The sequence below is a fragment of the Phycodurus eques genome, chromosome 3 (assembly GCF_024500275.1).
Source record: "Phycodurus eques isolate BA_2022a chromosome 3, UOR_Pequ_1.1, whole genome shotgun sequence".
Classification (NCBI taxonomy): Eukaryota; Metazoa; Chordata; class Actinopteri; order Syngnathiformes; family Syngnathidae; genus Phycodurus; species Phycodurus eques.
The window spans coordinates 29425575-29437802 of NC_084527.1; the positions used below are offsets into that span (position 1 = coordinate 29425575).

The 12228-nt window shown below is 40.5% G+C and overlaps 4 protein-coding genes across 7 annotated transcripts; 2 read left to right on the forward strand and 2 right to left on the reverse strand.

The window, feature by feature from the left end:
- Positions 1-1593: 1593 nt before the first annotated feature.
- On the forward strand, positions 1594-5095 carry prkab1b (protein kinase, AMP-activated, beta 1 non-catalytic subunit, b). 4 transcript variants are annotated; one of them, XM_061671051.1, is made up of 8 exons: positions 1594-1913; positions 2448-2587; positions 2783-2952; positions 3043-3136; positions 3816-3930; positions 4021-4154; positions 4235-4303; positions 4487-5095. In XM_061671051.1, exons 2-8 carry the CDS (start codon positions 2465-2467, stop codon positions 4562-4564), a joined length of 783 nt encoding a protein of 260 aa, XP_061527035.1. In that variant the 5' UTR covers positions 1594-1913; positions 2448-2464; the 3' UTR covers positions 4565-5095. The 4 variants fall into 4 exon arrangements, with proteins under 4 accessions (XP_061527035.1, XP_061527036.1, XP_061527037.1 ...); XM_061671052.1 differs by having other exon boundaries at positions 2454-2587; XM_061671053.1 differs by having other exon boundaries at positions 1594-1909.
- Positions 5096-5130: 35 nt separating this feature from the next.
- pla2g1b (phospholipase A2, group IB (pancreas)) lies at positions 5131-6739 on the reverse strand. Its single transcript, XM_061671056.1, has 4 exons — positions 6703-6739; positions 6465-6621; positions 6243-6370; positions 5131-5255 (listed from the first exon to the last, which is right to left on the reverse strand). The coding sequence occupies exons 1-4, from the start codon at positions 6737-6739 to the stop codon at positions 5131-5133; spliced, it is 447 nt and encodes a 148-aa protein (XP_061527040.1).
- Positions 6740-7598: 859 nt separating this feature from the next.
- On the reverse strand, positions 7599-8976 carry asgrl1 (asialoglycoprotein receptor-like 1). Its single transcript, XM_061671142.1, has 7 exons — positions 8925-8976; positions 8742-8825; positions 8581-8649; positions 8420-8509; positions 8030-8169; positions 7828-7943; positions 7599-7737 (listed from the first exon to the last, which is right to left on the reverse strand). Exons 1-7 carry the CDS (start codon positions 8974-8976, stop codon positions 7599-7601), a joined length of 690 nt encoding a protein of 229 aa, XP_061527126.1.
- Positions 8977-9860: 884 nt separating this feature from the next.
- On the forward strand, positions 9861-11633 carry LOC133399502 (cytochrome c oxidase subunit 6A, mitochondrial). Its single transcript, XM_061671057.1, has 3 exons — positions 9861-9992; positions 11127-11269; positions 11353-11633. The coding sequence occupies exons 1-3, from the start codon at positions 9887-9889 to the stop codon at positions 11440-11442; spliced, it is 339 nt and encodes a 112-aa protein (XP_061527041.1). The 5' UTR covers positions 9861-9886; the 3' UTR covers positions 11443-11633.
- Positions 11634-12228: the final 595 nt, after the last annotated feature.

Consider the following 12228-nt stretch of genomic DNA (forward strand, 5'->3'; position numbering starts at 1 on the left):
AAAGCAGATGTTCATAGCTATTTTTTAGTAACGTAACAAAAACTTAAAAAACAAAAATATACCACATGGAGAAAGGCGGTTAGAACGTATTGCCTCATAGTAGAGAGGTGTGGAAACTAGAGGTAAGTACACATTTTGTTTTTGTTTTGGGCTTCTCTTTTGAAAAAAGAAATTAGAATAGGAATGAACGGAACAGTTTAATTCTGCTTTACTCCTGGTTCATTTTTGGGCAATTGTTGTTCATTTTGGGGCATTTCCTGTTGAATGTTGCACGCTCACTTCCTGTTAATTTTGGAGCACTTCCTGTTAATTTTGGGGGCACTTCCTGTTCAATTTGCGGAACTTCCTGTTGGAGTTTGGGGCACTTCCTGTTGAATTTAAGGGCACAAAAACCGGAGTACCCATAGATATGAAGACTAGATACGCCAGCATGCTGTAGTGACCCGGCTAACCAACTTGCCTACGTGGCGGCCATGTTGGGGAGGTCGAAGTTCCCATCAAAGTCAATGCTAGGACATTAAAATTAAGTCGTTACAGCCTCAATTCTCAACCGATTTTCACGAGGTTTACTTTTTTTGCCAACCCCAAAGCATGTGCTATAAATATAGGACTTTATTTTATTTTTTAATCTTATTTTTTTTTTAAATAAAGCTCGTGAAAGGTTATTCCCAGTTTCCTTGTTGTGGTCGTACAGCTTTGTGTGCAACCGTATGCACCACAATGTGCTGGCATCCTTGTTCTTTTGGTTTTCTCGCCGTCCACACACATGGGACGCGCTGACGACTTTGACCTCTCCAGCTTCACTTCGCCAGAGGCACGCACCTCAAAAGGGGTGTGTGGTATCTACCTATTTGTATCTCTGGGAGTACCCATAGAAAACCCATGCAGACATGGGGAGAGCATTCAAACGCTACATAGGAAGGCCGGAGACCATGATTATAACCCTGAACCTCAGCACTGTAAGGTTGATGTGCTAAACACTCGGCGCTCGCTATGCTTGTATCCGAATCAAAACAAGAACCCCCCCCCCCCAAAAAATCTGATTAATTGAGGATCACAATGCCAGTTAATGCATCACAGCAAATCAGACTGAGCACTCTGTTATTTGGCTCTTGAGGGTGAACTTTGTGCAGTCATCACAATAGACACATAATGTACAATAGCATTACCATTCAAAAAAATATTAATCGGCATTATTGGATGCCCATGTGAAGGCATATCAGGAATATATGACAAATTCCAGGAATAAACAGGAACATTGCAGGTAGTTCAAAAACAGGGAATAACTTGAAACCATCTAAACCATTTTCATCATTACAAAATCATATGTAACAAGTCTAGAGTAATCAGGTTTTTTTTTCTGAAATAAAATAAAAATGTTCACTGTGTAGTAAAAACATACTTGTAGCAGTATAAACCTTAATCGTATATTTATGACTTCGATAAATAATAATAAATAAATTATAGCTCTACCAAACGGGCTCTTATTTCACTCCCACTCATTTTCTGTCACTGACTATTTGAAGTTACTGTATAAACTAACGATCTTTGGCAAAAATCGGGTTAAAGTCAAACTAGGCGGAAGAGGTGTGTTTTCGTCTGCAAACCCACGAACACAAGTGGACGTGAAGTCCCGAAAGAAACGAATCCGCACTCGCTGCTCACAGTCACGGACGTTTAAAAATATCATCGAGGTCGACGGACGGCTGGAAAAAAAAAAAAAAAAAAAAAAAAAGTCGCTTTTGAATGTGACTTGAGGTCCACGTTCGGTGGCGCTTCGTCCTAAAACCGAGAAAACTGAAAAACTGCTGCTCACGGACGGAAACGACAGTGGGGGGGGGGAGAAGAAGAAGAAGACGACGTGACGCCTCCATCCACTCCCGTGGAGGACCGCATGATCTAATAATTTGTAGGTGGGTAACGACATACTCTATTATGTAGAATAGCACACAAAGTTGACTATTGTTGTTGCATTGGGCCACTACGGGTTCCTCAAAGCGCCCCCACCCCCCTAGTGGCCAGTCCGGGAACAGGCGCTGTTGAGTCATGCTTATCTTTCCCAACCTTTATTGAGCCCAGACACATTATTTCACGGAAAACCAATCTCATGTCACAAAATGTGGATAGACCGGTTCGTTACGTACGTTCCGCAGTCTAGTGGGATTTAATTGAGCAAAGATACGTCATCGGGCCCACTTGCACAATTTCAATGAGCTCCAGCTCACCCGCCACCCAAATAGTGACAAGATACACTGGATAGAGAATGGACAGATGGAATGTTGGCACTGCATGACACATCTTACTTGCTTTTTCCCTCTCCTAGAGCGAAGGTAACAATCAGAAACTCAATCATAATTATTGAATACCCACAATATTATTGGATTGTGCAAGTATACCTAATGAAGTGGCCAGTGAGCGTGGGTCATGAATGTGTACATGTCTTCAAGTGTTAGATGGTGTCAGAATGGGGAACAGCAGCAGCGACAGAGCCAGCGGGAGTCAGGGTGAAAGAGGGAAGGAGGCGCGTCCCAACATCCTCATGGACAGCACAGAGGACGCAGACATTTTCCAGAGGGAAGATGCAAAGGTAACAAATAATGACTTTAATCATTAATATGCGTATAATTTATCAAATGAAAGTAGAGTGGTTGCACCCCTGAGCTCGTGGGATTTCAGTGCCTTGCACAAGTGCTCTCCAGCGAGTGTTTCGCCTGTAACGGGTCTCGAACCCAAAGAGACAAAAGGACTGTGCTCGTTATTATGCAAACAACCTCGTGTGCAGTCGCCACAGGAGGAACGGGAGTTTCTGGCCTGGCAGCAAGACCTGGAGAGCGACAGCAAATGTTCGACCCTCGCCAGGCCGACGGTGTTCCGCTGGGCTGGAAGCGCCAAAGAAGTCTTTGTGTCTGGCTCCTTTAACAACTGGAGCGCCAAGATCCCTCTCAACAAAAGGTAACGTGTGAACCTTGCGGCTTCTTCGGGAGATTCAATTGAGCGACTTTGTTTAACGTACACAACGGCGACGTGTTACTTCTCACCCAGTAAGAACAACTTTGTGGCAATCATGGATCTGCCTGAGGGAGAACACCAGTACAAGTTTTGTGTCGACGGGCAATGGACTTTAGATCCGACAGGGGTGAGGAAATTGATTTGAAAGTGATTATTATTATTATTATTTTTTAAACACTAACAGTTATGTTTTTTAAAAAAAAATCTATTTATTTGTTCAATTAAATTATTATGTCAAAGAAAAAAAGCAGACATGTTTAGATGAAAACACATTTTGAATCAAAAGGGAGCAGAGGGAAGAATAAATCTTATTTTTTCTTCCACGTTTACAGGCTATATTTACATTTGACAATTTCCTTTTGGCCTCCTTAGTTACATAAACATACCCTAATCTTCTAAATGACTTTGAACCTTTGTCACAGACGACTATCTCAGTTAACCATTTCATATGTTTTCTTTTTATACCCTTGGTTTGATGAGATTTTCTAATATATTCATTGAACTTGACTCTTGTCTCTTTTTTTTTTTTTTTGGAGGTCGTTCCATAACTTGACATCCTTCTTACTCTCCTCCATTCCATCCCTTTTCTTCTAAATCTTGGTATTTGAAACACTCCGTTTCAAACTGTAGTCGCTTCCTCTTCTTTAGTTCAAACTTGTGATTAATTGGTAAGATGTTTTTATGAGCTGGATGTGAGCACCGCTGCTCTAAATTCACCGTAGGTGTCAAATGAAGCCTAAAAAAAGTGGTCTATCCATTTGTTGAGAAGTGCATTCCAGTACTTACCTCCACGCTCTCTCCCGCAGGCTGTGATCACGACCAAAACGGGGACTGTGAATAACGTTATCCAGGTAAAGACGACCGACTTTGAAGTCTTTGATGCCCTCCGAATCGACTCCCAAGATTCTGCAGACATCTCAGGTACTAATACAATCACTATTTGTTTTGTTTTGAGCTACTCTTAGCGTGCTGACCGTTTATTATTTTTATTATTTTTCTTTCTTCTTCCAGACTTGTCCAGTTCCCCTCCCGGTCCCTACCACCAGGAAGCATATGTTGTCAAGTCAGAAGACAAGCTCAAACATCCTCCTATCTTACCTCCACACTTGCTCCAAGTGCTGCTCAACAAAGACACAGGAATCTCCGTAGGTGGCAGCGTCATCATTTGCAACGTCAAACTTTGGATTTATTGCCGCTCAAATCATCTTGTTTTGGCCTTGCCCAGTGTGACCCAACCCTGCTTCCTGAGCCCAACCACGTGATGCTCAATCACCTATACGCCCTCTCCATCAAGGTAACACAAAAACATCTGCATCATTGTTCGATGTATTGTGTTAAATTTTCAATCGCTTAAGTTCCCGTTTTCACTTGTCAACACAGAATTTCCCCTCAAAGTTTGAATGCTTTACTTTAAAAGTCCAACTGTATGTTTGTTGTTGCTCCTTTCCTAAATATGATGCTTTCTGTTTTGTCCCAGGATGGGGTAATGGTTCTGAGTGCAACACACAGATACAAAAAGAAGTATGTGACTACTCTTCTGTACAAGCCAGTATAGTTTACTTGAACTCATTCTCGTGGCGTCGTCGTGGTTGCTGGAACTCCTCTTCAATGCCCATCTGATGTTGTTTTAAATTCACACTTTGAATTATGATCACATTGTGTTTGCGTTGATTACAGCTTGCTGTTGATGTAGGTTTGTTGTGACTGTCGTGGAGCGTTTCATCCCGAGTTCACTTGATTCCAATTCGTTGAAGCGACGTGTGACCGGCAGATTAAGCTGCCTGCTGAGACATTCAATTACATTCCCTTTCGGTGTGTCAAAATCTGCGTGTAATTGTGTGAGAACTTTTGTCCAAAGCTTTCTTCTCAGTGAACCAAATTTAGTCCGAGTTGCCTTGAGTCCCAAACCAAAGTTCTAAAATTGTAGTGCCTCATGAGGCCAAGCAGCAAACAGGCGAATGGAGACCCATAGTTATGTTTAAATGTAATCTCTCCTAAGTCTTTTCTAAAAATGTATTTTACTTCATTTTGTGTGTGTGATAAATAAATGTGCATTTTGATATATAAAAAATAATAATAATAAATGTGTGGCCGAAGTTTTATTTTTTCTTTAATGTTTGCTCAGTTGACACAGTGGACTTTAGGATCCAGGTTCTTGTTTTCAGGGTTGAACTTGGCCCGCTCGAAGCAGTGAGCTGCCACACGATCACAGTCACACACAGCGGCCTGGCACTTGTTATTCGTGGCTATGGAGACACATCAGAAACATGATTTTAATTTAAAAAAAAAAAAAAAAAAAACCTATAAGAATATCGCAACCCAAACAAACTGTCTGCATACACATTGCATCCCATTGGATACACTTGCACAATCTAATGCGATCCAACAGAAGAACAGTGTTGAAAATTTTGTGTATAAATGGAAGAATAACAGTCACAATTAGTCAGTGACGTACGGTTCACTGTATCTTGCCGATATTCTTGTTATTGGTGGTGCCTTGGCCAATTTTGTGTTTTTCAAAGTCCCCTATTTTGCCTCGTTAGACCTCCAATAGTGTGACTCTCTAACACGGAGTAACAAATAAACCGCTTTAAACAAGCACGCTTAGGATCTAATATGGAGAACTATGTAAACGAGAGAGTGAGAACCCGGAACGAAGAAAAAAAGTGTGTCAATAAGTTTTAAAGGTCCCGCGTTTGGGCTGTTTAGACCTCCATAGAGTGACTCTAACATGGTCTTATTATAAAAGTGTCAATTTCATTTAAAAAAAAAATGCCTTGGTTTTATCATACGAGTATCCAGAAACGGCCCCTCTGACAGCTACTTCTGTTTGACCCAGTTTTGTATCCTCTTTGTCCATGCTTGCTCCCTTTCCTCTAATTGGTTGCCTCCATGTAGACGCTCCACTTGTGAGAGCACACGTGTTTGTTATGGTGACAGCGCTAGGCGGAGATGTATGCTAGTGAGGTAGATAAGCTCGAGAAATTCGAATGACCCGATTTGTTTTTTTGGCAGAAATGCGTGGATGATTTAAATTCATATTTCACGTGTTTATTGAGGCACCATAGAGCCAATGTGACATTATCCTAAATAGTAGAAAAGGTTTGTTTGGTCAAATATGGCACGTTGAAATTGAAATGCTACATCTGCATTCATCGCTCAACCTGACAGTTAAGTTGCTCTGTTGTATTTAATTTTCGCAACATATTAAATGTAAATGTAAAGTGACTCGCCTGAGCAGGTGACTTGGTTATCTGAGCAGGTGAATTCATAAACCAGAAAATATGGAAGATCAGCGATGGCCGTGCATCCAGGAATCTTTCTGCTTCTTTTGTAGCAATTGTCATGGACGTAGCAGCACCTAAAACAAGTGGGTTTCCATTTTTGGATGCAGTAATATGAAAATGTCTTTCATTGTTATGACGTGAATGCAGCATTTAGCGTCTCCTCCTCACATGTCCACCTCATCCCGTGGGCTTCCCGTGCCCCCGAAGCCGCACCAACAGCCATAATCGTTGTACTTCAGAGGGCTAACGCCTGGCTGGGCACACGTGATCATGTTCGCAAACTGCCACAAGGCTTTGGGCAGCCGAGTGCCGGTGACCGCACAAGCTGCAAAACGAGACAGACGAATCAAGCGAAAGCGAGGCACGCTCTTTATAGAAAGTGGCGCTGGGTTGTACGCGGTCTCACCCGTGGCAAGCAGCAGCAGAGGAAGGGTCTGCTTCATGGTTGTCGGCAGAAAGAAAATGCAAGATTGTGACGGCTCACTTGTACTTATAGGCCAGGAAGTGAGCTCGAGATAAGGAGCGCGCGGGGAGGAGTGGGATTCTTTTCCATGGGGGAATTTGATATCGCCACTTTTCAACTTTCAAATCAAACATTTCCCTCCGCTTTAGCTGTAGTACACGAAGCGTGTTTGCATTTGATATGTATTTACGCGTGCAGCTCTGCCATCACTCGCGAATTATACTATCATCATCATCGGCTACTGAAATAATTCACTTCTTAGTTATGTCCTTTGGTCGTGGTTGACGCACAGCTGTGTAAACGGCAAACACTTGCTAGTGTTCCCAGATCATTCCAACAAACATTGCTGATAATGTTCAACCTAGCTTTGCAGAAAGGGAAATTTAGTGCAATGCATCTTAAAACAAATGATTAAGGTACTTTTTACATAGGTTGTGTGTGTGTGTGTGTGTGTGTTTCAATTCCAGACAAGGCTAGATAATAGCAGTACAATACATAGATAATCATATACAAACCATAAATAATCATTTGAGAAGGATGATGACGATGACCTTATCGGTCTCTGTGACTGCAGACCCGCACGGTCACACAATGTACAGTGAAATTATTTTAACACTTTAACACGCCCGTGACCTATGAGGTCAAACTGGGTAGAAAACGGATTGACAGTTTTTATTTTATTTTTTTTAATCTTTGCATGAGAGAGGTTTATTTTTATGTATGTAATACAAAGATGCTTTTGTGATCTCGTGAAAATTCATAGTTCATCTGAGACGCCGGACACAAAATATGCTTTGAAAATCTCTCCAGACAAAATGGCCGTCATGTTGTAAGGAGACTCATGTCCTCATTTCACAAATATAGTTGTACGCCACGTTGCAGTCAGCGTCATTCCGTGCGTCGGTAGCATGGAGCTGCCCGCAGTCCTCGCCGTTTTTTCTGAAGGCCCAATTGTCAGGCTGATGTGCGTCCCAGAACCTAAGAATCACACATGGAAGGGAAAAAAAACAAACAAAAAACATTGAGCCCGTGCGTGTGCTTTTAATGGCCTCCACAACAGGCTCTTACTTTGGGGTTGTACTGTAGTCCGTTCCGTCCACCCAACTCCACTCTCCCTCGTGTGCTCGCTCCACCAGTCCAATCCAGTATTTATAAGTGATTTCTGAGATTTCTGAGATATAGTCCTAAAGTCAACAACACTTTGATCATTGATCATTTGCTCATATCGTTTACACTGTCGACGCTGGACGGAGCGGGACCTGAAGCTTACCAGCTCCTCCACACCGTTCACAACCACCAGATGTCCTCTGTGTGAAAGGCACTGCTGCTGAGCTTTGCTCCAGGTGGCGGTGGTGGGAGACAGCAAGTAGCAGCTGCTTTGGAAAGACACCCATCCCTCCTTACATGCTCCTGGTTTTTCAAAAGGTCAAACACTGTGACCGGCAAACAACCACGGTCTCACCTCTTCATCCCACCACTATCATGTCGCAATTATCGAGTGAGGACAGAATTTCAATGCAAATGTAGGTCAGCCTGACAGCTGGGTCCACTCGCCTGACGTGGACTCAGTTCCTCCTCAGTCAAGGTGTGAGGTATCCGAACAGGATAAGTGGTACAGAAAATGGGTAGCTAGATGTTATTGACAAACCTCAATGTTTACCTCTAACAGGGACACGTTTTTCTAAATGAACATCTGATGTGGTTGTCCCCCCCACCTTCAATCGGGAAGCGACAAAGACGCAACGAGTTACTCAATTTTTTTAATTTATTTATTTATTTTTTTTTTACATCGTATCTAAAGTCAGTCTTTTCTTTCCTTACCCGACGCTCGATGGCTGAGTCTTTCGGGGTGAAATTTGATGTCAGTAATTTCCAGGTTTAACTGTGAAACCTTCAGCAGAGGAAACAATAATAAGGCATACATTTCCTACTGTAGGAATTTGCCAGTGTATGACTGAATGGCAATTCATTTAAAGGCATACATTTGATCCCGGTTACCATCAGCTGAATTAAAAGCAGGGAAACAAGGATTCCATAGAGGAGATATACCAACATCCTCTTCATACCTATAAATGACACATGACATATTCATAGTACACACGGGGCATCTTGAATAATGAAAACATATAACATGCTATTATTACGTTGTTATTATTCTATTCTACCTTTCTGTAAAGTCACATTCTGATCTCCGAGCTCAAATCTCAAATCTGACATCTTCACAATAATGACGGTATGCTATTATTTTTTTTTTTAAACTTGTTAATTAGCACAAAAGCGTCATTAATTGAAACACATCATGGAAACATTGACCTATTGAGAACTTTCTTAATAGAATATACAATGGTTGATAACAATTATTATGGAATATCAAACGACTAATTACTAAATATACTTCATTAAAAGAAAAAGAAAACAAATCCACATTCACTGTGTATCTTTAAATAGACCAAAACAGCTACAAGGATCATTCACATATAAGCTTTTCTGTTCTTTATGAAAAAACAAACAAAATAAAAACAGAACTGTTATTATATTTCCAACACAAATGTACTTACCCACGAATGTGGTTTTTTTTCCACGAATCTTGGTCAAACAGAAAAATGTACTGCTGTACAGTATTGCCAGGTTGGACTCTGACCATGAACTCACAGAAAGTCCTCCACTTTAAATAAAGGCAGCTATTATCGATCTGCTTTTGTGTCTGGGCAGAGGACACCCAGTCACGGTGTTTGAGAAACATTATTGATCTCTTGTTCATTTATTTTTCATATATGATTTCATTATTTTGTATGTTTTAAATTGCAATACCTATGGATTGTATGGGTAGTGTACAATATTGCTACACAAGCGCTTGTTTCACATTTCAGTCCAGTAGATGGCGGTAGCTGGTTTGCTAAGCGCCAATAAATACCAAAGACGAAAAATTAAAACGCAGTAATTTTGATTAAACGTTTCTGTTAATCAATTCATGCACGTATTTAAAGGATTTTAAACCGTCTATGATATATATATATATATATAATTTACATGAATTTAAGCGTGGTCAGATAATGGGGTTTCCTATCACGTGACTGCTGTATTTAAGGTGTTCCGGTGTGTCTGGTCTCGAGCCCGATGAAAGAAGATGGCTACCGTCGTACCACTGACTCGAACCTTGCTGAGGTCTTCCTTGACCCACACCGGTCGCCAGCTTTCTGCAGCTGCAGCCGGCAGTCATGGCGAGCAGGCCGGTGAGTCTGACAATCGATTAAAGACTACACGTTGATTTAATGTCATTTAACTTTCACGAGGAAGGGCTAGTTTTTCCACAGTGACCTTGTTGCTTTGGTTAGCTCTAGCATTATCCTGATACCCTTGACTCGACAACATGCAGGATAAGTTGCCCAAAACAATTTAGTTTTTCTTTTGACGCTGGCATCTTTCTCTCCCGTTGAAAGCACGAGCAAATGATTTCTTACATTAATCTAAAATAGTAGTAGTTAATCAAGCGTACTCTGTCCAACAACAGTTTCATTCCAAATTGATGTGTAAGTAATATGTTTCATTCAAGTAATATGTAAAGGAGGAATAAAATTGTGGGTAATGGCCGAAATAAATGGGATAAACGGATGTGTGACTAGTGATTAGACTTAAAATATCGTGGCATAATATTGAATCTGTCATCTACACTTGATGATCTTATTTAAAAGAGAAATGTACATTTTTTTTAAATAAAGTTGTCGAACGTATTGTTGTTTGTTTGTTAGAGATGTGATTAATCTGCAACTATGATGATTAACGATGAATTCTCTACAGAGCTTTTTTTTAACTTCATTTCAGCCTCTCAACTGTAAATGTGCTCCAATTTCTGTAGTCCTCCATGAAAAGCAGACTGATTATTTTTTCCACCCATCCATTTTCCGTGTTGAATCAAAATACGACATTTGCAAACATCTGCTTTTACTATGCAAAACAATGAACAACATTTTTTGTTGATTTTCTGACGTTTACAAAACAAGCTAATAACTGAGTCATAATCAACTTGTTTGCATTTTCTGCACTGTCAATTTGTAATGTCCTGTCTTTGAATAAAGGAATGGAAATGAGTTTTTTTTTCCTCCAGTTCATCGATTAATTAAAAATATGATCGACCTTGTCATCAATTATTAAAATAATCGTAAGTCGCAGACCTAGTTTTGATTGTTAATTTAAATGTTTACATTGGTTATAAAATTATTGGATAGGAACGTTTCGTCATGCTGTCCATCACAGTGGATCAAATAATGTAAACGTCATTAATCACAACACAATTAATCCTCATCCTGGGGGTGTTTTGTCTTATTTTCAACACACCTTTGTTGCATCCTGATTTTTCATCTCTCCAGCTAGGACATGGAAGATTCTTAGCTTTGTGGTTGCCCTGCCTGGTGTTGCGGTGTGCATGTTAAACATGTACTTGAAAGAGCAGCAACACAGCCATGAACAGCCAGAGTTCATCCCTTACTCGCACCTCCGCATTCGGAGCAAGGTTGGACTCAAATAGCTTAATTTCATCAGTTTTACTACACTTGTCGTTCATGTCTCTGAATGTTATATTTTATTTTTAAACAGCGGTTCCCCTGGGGAGATGGCAATAAAAGCCTCTTCCACAATGCCCACGTGAATGCCCTTCCTGGCGGCTATGAAGGTCATGAGGAATAATCCTCCTTCCGGACCTCATAACTGGTGCAGGGACCAGTTTTCCCTCAGTAGGTTTTTCTTTCCAGGACCATACACGCTCATTTGCAGTTTACTCCTGTGTTTACTTCTGAACATGAGGGACCTGAGCTGGCAGTTCTTTAAGCAAAATGTCATCTTAAATAACTGAAATAAAGTAACTTCATTACCTCCTATTTGTGTATTGCTTCTCTGTGTAAAGTGATGGATGCCGTTTTAATTTATTGTTTAAATAGACGAAGCACTCTCAACGCTGGAAATCAAATGAATATCTGCATTGGTATCTGAATGCATAAACAGACTAATCTTGTACCTTCTTTAGGTTTATTTAAGGCTGGATTTACACTGCCTGTTCAAGTGACAAAATTCCGTTTTCTTTTTAAAAAAAATTAATTTTTAATTTTTTGTATTCTCCTCTCCCTCCAGCGGCACCATTTTAATATACACCATGGTGTCGTTAAGAGGAAAAACCTGCATGGAATTGCCCTGCATGTTAGAATTGGTGGGATATAAGAAAAAAAAAAAAAAAAAAAAAAAAATCTGGACAGGACCGATTGTACTGTCAATGTGAGCTTGACTGTCCAAAATGGAATGTTCTGTGATTTATACACAAGTGTGTCTACTCCAACAACACAAATAAAACACATTACAGTATAGTATATATACTATTAAACAAGGTCAAAATATGGTACATTAAAGGTGTATTAGGAGCGTAATTGCTGACGTCAGCCAGTGGAGGTTACTCTCTTCTTAAATCAATGCTAAAATAAA